The 12,125-nt window shown below is 43.5% G+C and overlaps 1 protein-coding gene across 7 annotated transcripts in view; it reads left to right on the forward strand.

Moving 5' to 3' along the window:
* Positions 1 to 12,125, forward strand: part of PCSK5 (proprotein convertase subtilisin/kexin type 5) — a 413,936-nt gene that overhangs the window by 245,153 nt on the left and 156,658 nt on the right. For all 7 annotated transcript variants that reach the window (XM_074361722.1, XM_074361723.1, XM_074361725.1 and 4 more), the window contains exons 12-13: positions 2,338 to 2,526; positions 11,987 to 12,123. In XM_074361722.1, coding sequence (XP_074217823.1) covers positions 2,338 to 2,526; positions 11,987 to 12,123 — 326 coding nt within the window. The remainder of the gene's footprint in view (positions 1 to 2,337; positions 2,527 to 11,986; positions 12,124 to 12,125) is intronic.

The following is a 12,125-nucleotide window of genomic DNA, read 5'->3' on the forward strand; positions in this document are numbered from 1 at the left end:
GAGAGTTTTTATCATAAATGGGTGTTGAATTTTATCAAATGCTTTTTCTGAAAGAGGTTGGAGGAATAACACTCCCAAACTTCAGACAATGCTACAGAGCTACAGTCATCAAGAAAGCATGGTATTGGTACAAAAACAGACATATAGACCAATGGAACAGAGTGGAGAGCCCAGAAATGAACCCACAAACTTTTGGTCAACTAATCTTCAACAAAGGAGGGAAGAATATACAATGGAATAAAGACAGTCTCCTCAGCAAATGGTGTTGGGAAAACTGGACAGCAGCATGTAAAGCAATGAAGCTAGAACACTCCCTTACACCATACACAAAAATAAACTCAAAATGGATCAAAGACTTAAACATAAGACAAGATACAGTAAACCTCCTAGAAGAAGATATAGGCAAAACATTATCGGACATACATCTCAAAAATGCTCTCCTAGGGCAGTCTACCCAAGCAATAGAAATAAAAGCAAGAATAAACAAATGGGACCTAATTAAACTTACAAGCTTCTGCACAGCAAAGGAAACCATAGGGAAAACAAGAGGACAACCTACAGAATGGGAGAAAATTTTTGCAAATGAAACTGACAAAGGCTTGATCTCCAGAATGTATAAGCAGCTCATATGACTTAGTAAGAAAAAAACAAACCACCCAATCTAAAAATGGGCGGAAGACCTAAACAAGCAATTCTCCAAGGAAGACATACAAATGATCAATAGGCACATGAAAAAATGCTCAATATCACTATCAGAGAAATGCAAATCAAAATCACAATGAGGTATCACCTCACACCAGTCAGAATGGCCATCATTCAAAAATCCACAAATGACAAATGCTGGAGAGACTGTGGAGAAAAGGGAACCCTCCTTCACTGCTGGTGGGAATGCAGTTTGGTGCAGCCACTGTGGAAAACAGTATGGAGATTCCTCAAAAGACTAGGAATAGACTTACCATATGACCCAGGAATCCCGCTCCTGGGCATATATCCAGAAGGAACCCTACATCCAAATGACACCTGCACACCAATGTTCATAGCAGCACTATTTACAATAGCCAAGACATGGAGACAGCCTGAATGTCCATCAACAGATGACTGGATAAAGAAGAGGAGGTATATTTATACAATGGAATACTACTCAGCCATAAAAACCGACAACATAATGCCATTTGCAGCAACATGGATGCTCCTGGAGAATGTCATTCTAAGTGAAGTAAGCCAGAAAGAGAAAGGAAAATACCATATGAGATCGCTCATATGTGGAATCTAAAAAAAACAAAAACAAAAACAAAAGCATAAATAGAAAACAGAAATAGACTCACAGACATAGAATACAAACTTGTGGTTGCCAAGGGGGCAGGGGGTGGGAAGGGATAGATGGGATTTCAAAATTGTAGAATAGATAAACAAGATTACACTGTATAGCACAGGGAAATATATACGCGATCTTATGGTAGTTCACAGAGAAAAAAATGTGACAATGAATATATATATATATGTTCATGTATAACTGAAAAATTGTGCTCTACACTGGAATTTGACACAACATTGTGAAATGATTATAAATCAATAAAGAATGTTAAAAAGAGAGAAAAAAAGAAAATTAAAAGTGGGCAACATGATTTTCCTCTGGCTCAATGATGCTCTTAGAGAGTGAAATTTAAGCTTTGACTATGAAAGAAAAAGAGTCAGCACTAAGAACAGCAGCAAAAGAGCACCAGTGAGGAGATGCTGCAGCTTCCCTGAGGCGGGAAGTCTGAACTATCCCAGAGCCTGAACTGATGCCAGTGTGGCTGGAGCCCAGTGTTCAAGAGGGTCGGTGGCACAGAAGGAAGCTAGCGAGGAAGACAGGAACCTGCAGGCAAGAGGAAGAGGTTGTTCTTGGGTCACAGAGCAAGGGAATGGTATGTGATCCAAGGTCACGGTGATCCCCACGCCTCCACTGTAGAATGGTACCCTATTCTGGTGGTTCACAAAGTGGATTCCATAGATTAGCAACATCACTGTCACCCAAGAATTTGTTAGAAATGCACATCCTTGGATCCACCCCAGACTTACTCAGTCAGAACTCTGGGGCCAGGGCCCAGCAATAAGTTTGAGCAAGACTGGTATTCACTACCTACATGAAGATAAAAGAACTTCAATTCCCCCTTTCCTCTCACTCGCACCTTTCCCACCAACCAGCGATAAGCCTTTAAACGATCTCATCGTTTTGGTGATAGCACTGTGTCCTTTAGTACCCAGCGATCAGGTGGGTGATTACTCATGGCCTGCAGGTTCACTCAGCTGAGCTTTGCCATGTATTCTGCTCACATTCCCTTCTCTCTGTTGCAGGACAATTCGCCCCAACAGTGCAGTACGTTCCATCTACAAAGCTTCGGGCTGCTCCGATAACCCCAACCACCACGTCAACTACCTGGAGCACGTAGTTGTGCGCATAACCATCACCCACCCCAGGAGGGGAGACCTGGCCATCTACCTGACCTCCCCCTCAGGAACCAGGTCCCAGCTTTTGGCCAACAGGTACAGTGACGGCCCCTGACACTCAACTACTCTTTAAGATTGAAGGAGTCAGCTGTTCCTTCCTTCCTTCCTACCTAAGAACTAGGGGTGGGGAATACTTAGATGTCATGATAGGACAGTCATAATTTCGTTGCCCACACGTGAGCAGAGTGTGAAGCTGCCTAGAGTCCGTAGGCATGGAACAGTGTAACACGCAAGAGCTGGGTGACACTGAAAGAATGCTGCAGAAAAATTGAAGGCCACCTGTTGGTTCTTTTTCCTAAAAAGAGAAATGCAGAGCACTAACTCCTTAGGCCTCTGAGGTTCTCTCCCCTGCCCTTCAGTGTCTGCTGGCATTTGTTACAGACTAACTGAATGGTCTTGCCCAAGCACTTCAAAGTTAAAGGAACTTCTATCAGCTTTAAAACAGGTGTTGGGGAAATTTTTTCTACAAAGAGCTAGTTAGTAAATGTTTTGAACTTTTCAGGCCATGCTTCTGTTGCAACTACTCAACTCTGCCATTAGAGTGCAAAAGCCACTGTAGACACATAAATGAATGTGCATGGCTGTGTGCCAATAAAATTTTATTTACACTAACAGGCTGAGGGCCGGATTTGGCTTGAGGACTGACTGTCGTTTGCTAACCCTTGTTTTAAAGTCTTTATTGCCCAAGAGGGCACACACAGTTTCTCTTAGTGGCCTCTTGCCTTCTCCCGACTCCCTCCAGACATTTCTCCAGCAGGTAATTGTACTGCCAGGATGATCTCGCACAAGTTTTCTTTTGCTGCATTAGCTTTTCCAGTTGTTGGAACACGGGTGGAAGGTACTTGTCAGCACATGGGACCAGAGTGGGGAAATGTCAGGTTGTCTTCTATGCCCTATTCCTATTACGGTTCTAAATACAAGCCACGGCCAGATGCCTAAAAGTTTTCTTAATTTGATGTTTTTCTCCAAGAGGAACGTTTAATGGGAGCAAAAACCTGATTGTCAATGGCATGTAGAGTCCAAATGAAAGCCAGCCTTTTATGTCAACATAGCCACCTGTCTACATGCCAGGTGACCATGGCAGTGGTGATGTCTGTTAGGACACTAACAACAAGGCAGACGAGTTGAGAAGCCAAGGCCAGTGCCAACCTGCAGAATCAAAGGTGAGACTGAGCCGTTGCCAGTTGCTTTTCAAAATCCCCAGATTCATCTGCTGTAGAAGAATGAGAAAAAGAGCAAATAGTATTTCTAGGCGATAGTGACTGGGAGTACATATTCCAAAATCTTTCGTTGCCTTTTATTTCTGGGCTTGGAAGACTTCTTGTATTCTTGTTTAAAACCTGACGTCTTCCATTAGGGCAGAGGAAAGCCGGGGCTTCATTCTTTATGAAGCGCAGCTTTACTGCGATAGCTGTGTATGCAGGTGCAAGGAACGGAAGGATGCTTTGGCATCGGGTCACCAGGCATGCTCTCCTCCCTCCGCGGAAGGGGTCTCAGCTGCCACCGTTACCTGCCCGATGCTTCTCTCCAGCAAGCAAGGCGTTCAGATATGCAATTGCATGATTAATGGAAGTCACACTAGCTGTTGTTACCGAAGCCAGGGAAGACCTTTTTCTTGCTTTTTTCTTTTTTTCTTTTCTTTACCACTGTTCATTTGCGTTGAGCTTGGAATATTCAGGTGGCACACTGTGAAGTACAAAGGCTGGCTTCACACGTGTGCAGCTCTTCTCTCCGGAACCCCTGCCATTGTAGAAAAACAGTCCCTCCACAGTTGCTGTTGGCTTGGAAAACTCAGGCCCTTCAGCGTGTCTGGGCTCTTCCTGCATATTTCAGTATTTCTTGTTGGCTTCCCCCGAAATGACTTCAGTGAGGAAACTTGCAAGCAGAGGAGCTGTGGCTTCCATCACACGCATTTGGTGGATTGCAGCGTCACTGGCTTCAGTCTCATGTGCATTCTTCGACAGCAGACTCCACTCTGCTCTTTGCAAAGTGCTGAAGCCAGAAGTGCTACATGACTTGTGTCAGCAGAAAGAAACAGGCATTTCAGATGCTCGGCGACCAGTCATGAGGTTTTCTTCAGTCTCCCCCATCGTGACCCCTTGAGAGTAAGGTTTTTACCTAGAGTGCATCTTCTTGGTCTGGAGAGTTTCTTAAAATGCTGCTCATTTATCTGTCTTCCATCTTGTTGCTGAAAATAAGTAGCCACACCCAAAGCAGGTAGACAGACTGGAGTGGAGGGAGGGGACTGGTGGCACTGAGAGGTGTCCACACATCCACAGCTCGCCTAAAACACTGCTCTGAGCATCTAACCCTTTAAATGTAGAACAGCTGTGCCTGGTCCCAAAACCACACCTGGCCTCCCCCCAGGGCCTGGCTCCCGTGTCCTTGTGCTTGACGCTAGTAGCGTCCCTCCTCCCGAGGCAGCTAAGAAGAGGTGGTTTCTTTTGGCAGTTTTTCCTTCTGGCATATTCCAAAGCTTTAATTTTATGAGAGGAAATCTCTACTCAAAACCTCCCAGTCTCTGACCTCGTGGCAAGGAACCCTGGTGTCCTCTCACTTTGGCCCTGTTTCAAAGCACATTCCCAGGATGGGGAGCTGAGGGCAAGCAGCACGACAAGGCGGGCAGGGGGCGGAGGGCAGGCCTGCTGTGCTCCTGGTGGCCTTCACGTTGGCCTGTGCGGCAGCAGTACCTTCCCTCAAGGAAGAGGTGAATAGGGCAGGGTTTAGAAGGAACTGGCATGTCAGGCATTATTAATGAGGGCAGTAAATCATCCCCCTGTTGGACACTTATCTTTCAAAGAAGTCCAGATTTCTGAGGATCACGTGAAGCAAAGAGGACTGTGCAGTTAAAAGACAGGAATTCTGAAAAGCTAAAAACAAAGTTTTCCTAGCAGGGCCGGGGGACGGCGAGGTTCATTTCAGGTAAAGAGGTAGAACGCTGGTGCACAGCGTGGTCCCCACCTGTCCTCTCCTGTTCCTCCAGGAGCTGCAAGTCTTCACAGCGGAATGTGTATTGGCCGCTGTGAGGAGGAAGGATGCTGGGGTCTAGCTCAGACTCAGAACCTGAGGCTCACTCAATGTCACCCCCCGTTTACGCTGCAGAAACTCGACACACAGGATAAACCGGGAGAGAAAGCTGAGAGGACAGCAGCCGCCCCCCCCCCCCAATTTATTACCCCCATTTCAGTACTGACAAAACTGGTGTCCTAGTCTTGGGACTGGAAAATGCTATCCATCAGAGTCAAGTCCCTAAGGAAATAAAGGGGTCATGGTCAGCTTCCAGAAGCTTCCAGAAATCCTTATTTCCCTGGCCACTTTGGTAAGGAATGTCTTCCGTGTTGCTTACCCTCTCACCACAGCAATTCCTAGGGAACTGATGTGCCCCCAAGTCGCTGAACACTTTGCCTGCGTGGGCCGTCTGGAGCCCCTCAGGGCCTCCCTGTCCTGGCCGACAGGCACTTGCTGGAGCTCCTGTGGAGAACAGCTGTTGGAGGAAGGACGGTTTACCCGAGCATCTGCAGGTGCAGAGCCCTGGAAGGCACTCAGCGGCAGTCAAAACTAGTCCAGCTTGAGCTTCCTGCCCCATTAGCCCGGCAGGCAAGCCCTCCTGGCAGGGCAGGTTGATAATTTAGTGGGTGGGAGCCCCGAGGAAACAGAGCCGTCCTGGAACGGACACACAGTTCCTTCTCTTCCCTTTGTTCTCCCCTGCCCGTCCACCCTGCCTAAGAAAAGCCCAAACTGAGTAAGTGACACAGATGGTTTACTTCTGGGGAGACTATGGGGATCTGGGATGGGTGAGGGGATCTAGGTGGTCTTGGGTCCCTTTAAAATACATGAAAGAAGTGGGGAGGGTATAGCTCAGTGGTAAGTGTGTGCTTAGCAGGCAGGAAGTCCTGGATTCGATCCCCAGTACCTCCATTAGAAAAAGAAAAAAAAAATAGAATACATCCAAGAGCAACTTTAGCTATAAGCCTTTATACGACCACATGTTCGAATTCTGCCTGGTACAGATTTTCCAGCAAAAGCTCTTTCCATCAGATTCTTCTGTCAACTGTGTTTGGCTTTTTTTTTTTCTTCCCCTAAACCTCCCCTTCCCCCAGCCCATTGAGTCTTAGATTTGGGTTTAGCTGCATTGACTCTGTTCCAAATTTTGGCCTCTAACTGAAAGGTGAAACTTTGCTTCTGTTTCTCAATTTAATTACGGGTGAGCATCTCTGCTTCTAATTATGGTCTTAAGTAGAAAGAAGGTACACGTTCTAGTCTGCAAATTCTATAGGGTTCTATAATTAACTGTGTTCAAATGTGCTGTTTATATTTGACTATTTCTGTCACTGCCCAAATGTTCAGTGACACACTATTGACATTTGTAAAGTGTCACGCTATATAAATGCATTTGTGGCTTGCAGTAAAAATTATACTTTTGCAGTTGAAGCTTGACACTCTAGCAAGGCCTCACCATAAGAACGTTCTTCCTTTATTCAAAAGAAGGTATAGACTCTGGAGTTGAACAGAGTTGGAAATGTCTTGATTTCACCCATTTTTACGTTTGACTTTGGAAAAGTGATTCATCTAGAAAACAGACGTAATAGTATCCGCCTCACAGAGTTGTTACAGCAGTAAATAAGGTCCCATACAGCAAGCCCTGAGCCCGGCCCCCCGCACAGGAAGCGCTTACCAGCACCGACCCTGGTTTACACGGTGCTTTTCAAGGCACCTGGTGAACGACTCTATCACACACAGATGGCTGGGCCCCTCTCCCCGAGAGACTGTTCCATACGTCTGGGTGAGGTCCATGAATCTGCATTTCTGATAACCTCCAAGGTGGTGCTGCAGCTGCCTGTCCACAGACCACACTTTTACATTGCACCGATTTAAAAGATCACCCAGCTTTTTCAAACATAATCTTTTTATTTTCATGTCATTGAAAGACTTGTGAGCAACAGGCTGCTGGATGCTGGGCAAGTCGTTTACAAAGGAGTTTCTAATGTAAAACAGGTAATTCAGATAAAAGCCACCTACTATTAAAGACTAAAGCTTCCAGATGATTAAGCGCTTACATCATACACCTACAAGGGAGAGCACATTTTGAGGTTGGTGGGTGTGCATATTGAACTTTTTTTTTTTTTAAACCATCTTTTCAGGTATTCCAAACCTCTAGAACCAGGACTTTTCTCGCAACCTTTCTTAAAGAAGCAGTTTAGATGAGGAGAAGGTGAAAAACTTATTAGTGTGTTTGAAATAGTCTATTTCAGAAGCAAATTATTTAAAACTTTATAAAGCCAAACAGCTAAAGAAAATCAAAAACTCAGTTACCACTGAGCCAGATGAGTGCTTCAAGCATCCTGTGAGCTTTCTGTTGAATTGTGATGAAGCACTAGAAAAATTAAAATTCAAAAAAGTGAAACAAAAGAAAAAAGAAAACTTCCCAAAATACCGGTTTAGTGTCTAATTCTATAGTGAACATAAATGCTATTTGGGTGGTAGTGGATGATTCTGAAATTAAGATCCATTTACAATTTTAGAAATAATTATAACACATAGCTGTCAGTGCTTATAAAATGTCTTGTTATTTAGTTGCCGTAACATCATAGAAGAATGTTGTGGCCTTGACACATTGGCTAGACTCTTTAAGTCAAAGGAAGGGGGAAAGCTTACAGTAATTATATGAGTTATTTCCTGAGTTAATTCCTCAAAAGGATGTACTACATTTAATGGCAGTCATTTCTACCAGGCTTCATCCAAAGTAATTTATTTGAAAACCTCTCACAGGGATAGGGCTGTGGGGCACCATTTTAATAACTGGATGCATAATTTGTGCCACTGCGTGCATGTATCATTTCACCGAGCACATGATTATGAAGTCAGCTTGACAGAACAGGGCTTCACTGCAATAGAAGATGTGAATATGGGCAGGGAGTTAATTTCCTCCAGCTTTCAGCATCCCAGCCCTGCTTTCTTGACATCTGAGCCACACCAATCATGTTGGCATGTGTCTGTTTTCTTCACTGTTGGCACAGCACAGACGTTCAGGCTGGGCACTGGACTTTTTAGTTGATAAGCGAAGACCACACAGTTAGAATCTCTTCAGTGGTGTCCAGTGGTCTGACACTTGATTGTCTTGAGTAAGTATGTTCTTTGGAACACCAATCTGCTACCTACATTACCTTGTGTTACATGCAGGCGGTACAGGGTCTTAAAATAGTCCAGTGCTAAGAATGGGGAATAGTTTTCAGTACTGAATCAGAATTAAAATAAAAGGGTAAGTCAGCGCCTAGCTAGTTGAAACAACAGCAATAATCAGAGTCTATTTCTTTCCCCATCAACTCTTTTAGCAAAAATGCAGTGATCGTGTTTGGCTGCATTTTAATTCCTCTCAACTTTTATGTCCACATGAAATTAATGAACATTCCAGCTCTGCATAAAAGTGAAGAGATGGGGGTGGGAACCACTTAGCCAGATAGACAAAGCTCATTTATATTCAGGCTTTGGAACCCTTATTTGAATTGGAACCCTTATTTGCTTATGGGTATTTCTTTTGGGCACCCAGTTTATATTTAATTTTCATTCCAAATGTGATTTAAAAATGATTGGTGGCAATGCAATGGGTTTTCAAAGGTGGACAGGAAAGGGTGTAAGGGAAGAAACAGAGGGTCTGCTAATCCAGCAGTCAAATAACTGACCCATGAGTAATTATAAGTTGGCTGAGGTTGTGGAAACAAGACTGCCCCTCATGTGATGGCAGCCTCCAGTCTCCTTTGTAGTTTTTGGACATGAGGCAATGAGCCAAATGTTCTGTCTAAACTGTTTGGGAATTGCTTTTAAGTTCGGCCCTCTTGGAAAGGTATTAAGTGACAAGTTGTTTCAGTGCCCTCAAATGGCACAAGAGCCCCAACAAATCAGAACCTAAATTAGAACCGTGGGCTCAGAAGTGGTTCTAGACTGGTTTTCTCTCCCCATCCAATGCTGTATCAATGTATTCTCTTTAGTAACACCTCTGTGGCAGGAAGAGCTATCTGAAAGGTTCCTCCTTGCCCACCTCTGTGTCTTCTTTAAACCCAACATGCACACTTTTGGGGTTTTATGTGAAGGATTCAGTATGTAAGTCTGTTGTTTCATGACCCAGCAATTTCTTCCTGTCCAAGTCCAGTTTCAAGCCATAAACCTATGAAGCAAGCCCTGTGGTGGTAGTGCCTATTATAGGCTCTCCATAAAAGGTATCATCCGTAATCTACTGAAGATGATTTACAGTGATGATGTAAGGAGCCACTGTCTCCATCCCTGTTATCCCTAGGGAGAGCCACCAGATCCAGCAAACTCCTTACTGAAATACCACACCCTTCTGTTCAGAGGTAACCCTTACAGACAGTATACAGATATTCTAAAAAACAGAAAAGGCCTTCCTGTCCATATAAAATTTGAAAATCACTGCCTCTCCATTATGGAGATTAACAAAACATATTCAAATTTTCCAAAGATCGGAGCTGTTCTCCTGTAAAGAGATCTGTTCAACTTTTAACTCAGCCTTTCCCCCAGTTTTCTGACCATGGGACACTTTGAGAATGCAGCTAAATACTTTCTACGTTTCATCTTTCAAGGGCTCGCAAAAATATAGCAGGTGATTTTCCTGTTTATTGCTTTTCTTTAGGGGGAACTGCTAAGTATCAGCCATTTACCTAAATAACACAGTCCATGGTTATGCCACCCAACCCTTCAGCTTTAGAATCCAGCTGGCATTTTAGAGGGAGCCTCAAATGCATCGATAGAACATTTTTTAAAAAATCAGAATTGTAATGTATTAATTTATCAGGAGATTAACCCAGTTATTTTTGTTTTAAGAAGGGCGCATTTTCTCCCAATGGGAAGATCCACAAAAAAGGTCAAATTATAACCACCAGTTTCCTTGGCGAATATAAAATTAAAGCAAAAGTTGATTGCATGTCCTGAACAGCTGTCAACATCCAGTTGCCATGACCTTTGTATATGTCTGCACTAAAGGACAGGTACATCCCAGAAACTGGACACGGCTGCTCCTGAGACAATGCCGGAGATTTGCCTAAACAAAGATAACAGACGCACGTACTCTTCTTAAATACTTTAATTTTTTTTTCTCTTGCCCCTTCTTTCATTTTCTACCTTCTAGGTTCCACCTCTGTGAATGTATTTTGGGTATTTCTTGAGGTAGGCAAATCTACATCAAATGTCTGTATAATTAGTTTCTTCATGTACTAGTTTTATACATTAGCTATTGACATCTCTGTCTTCTTGATGAGGATTCTGTTTCTTTATTTTATTTTCCTTTAAATTTTGTATCCCTCAGGATTTATTTCACAGAAAACAGAAGTCATTCTAGCTATTTCAAGCAGAAAGGTTTCACATAGGGAAACAGGAATTTAAAAAGTCACTGGTGGGGAGGGATAGCTCAGTGGTAGAGTGTGCACTTATTAGCATGCACAAGGTCATGGGTTCAATTCTTAGTACCTCCATTTAAAAAACAAAGCTAATAAATAAATAGACTTAATCACCTCTCCCCAAAACAAAAAAAAAAATTTTTTAAGTTATTGGAAGAGCTGAACACAGAATCTAGGCTGCAGTTCCACACATGCCTCCCTGAACTAGGTAAGATTAATGTCTTTTTACTGAGGCTTAATTTTACATGCAATTCACTTTTTAATGTGAATAATAAGTTTTCACAAATATATATACAGTTGCATAACCATACACTCTTTTCAATAAAACAGTTCCTTCACTCGCAGAATTTCTACCATGCCCCTGCCTCGTCCCTCCTAGCCCCTTGTAACCACTGATGTTTCTGTTTGTGTTTTCTAGAATGTCGTATAAATCGAATCAATCTTTTGTGTCTGACTTAGCTTAATGCCTTTGAGATTCATTCCTGTTGTGGCCATTAGTAGTAGTTCAATAGTTTTTATTACTAGGTAGTATTTCATTGTATGAATATACCATGTGTTTACCCGTTCACTAGTTGATGGGCATCTGAATTGCTAACAGTTTTTGGTGATTATGAATAAGGCTGCTGTGAAGATTCATGTGGAGTTCTTTGGTCATATGTCTTCACTTCTCTCGGGTAAATATCTAGGAGGGGGCTGTTCGGTCGTATGGTAAGAACTGTCAGAACTTTTTCAGAGCAGCTGTACCATCTTGCGTTCCCATCGGCAGTGTAAGAGAGCTCTGCTTGTTCCACATCTTCAATACTTGGCGCTGTCAGCCTCCTGGGTAGAGTCTTAGTCTAGGTTTCCTGAGCCCACAGCATGATCCCTTCCAGACTTGCTACTGCACAGCCAGCCCCATGCCTGTCTCCCTGTGGTAGAACAATGACATACATGTTTGGATCTACTAACTGGTGAAGTCTAGGACGAAGACAGCCTCCAGTGTTGAGCTGAACATGATGATGGCTGTGGAGAGATCACTGATCCTGGTCTTGACTGGCACTGGGTTTCTAAATAACACACAAACACAATGTTTTATGGTTCTCGCTCAGGCTTTTTGATCACTCCATGGAAGGATTTAAAAATTGGGAGTTCATGACCATTCACTGCTGGGGTGAACGAGCTGCCGGTGACTGGATCCTGGAAGTTTACGATACTCCCTCTCAGCTGAGGAACTTCAAGACTCCAGGT

The sequence above is a fragment of the Camelus bactrianus genome, chromosome 4 (assembly GCF_048773025.1).
Source record: "Camelus bactrianus isolate YW-2024 breed Bactrian camel chromosome 4, ASM4877302v1, whole genome shotgun sequence".
Classification (NCBI taxonomy): domain Eukaryota; kingdom Metazoa; phylum Chordata; class Mammalia; order Artiodactyla; family Camelidae; genus Camelus; species Camelus bactrianus.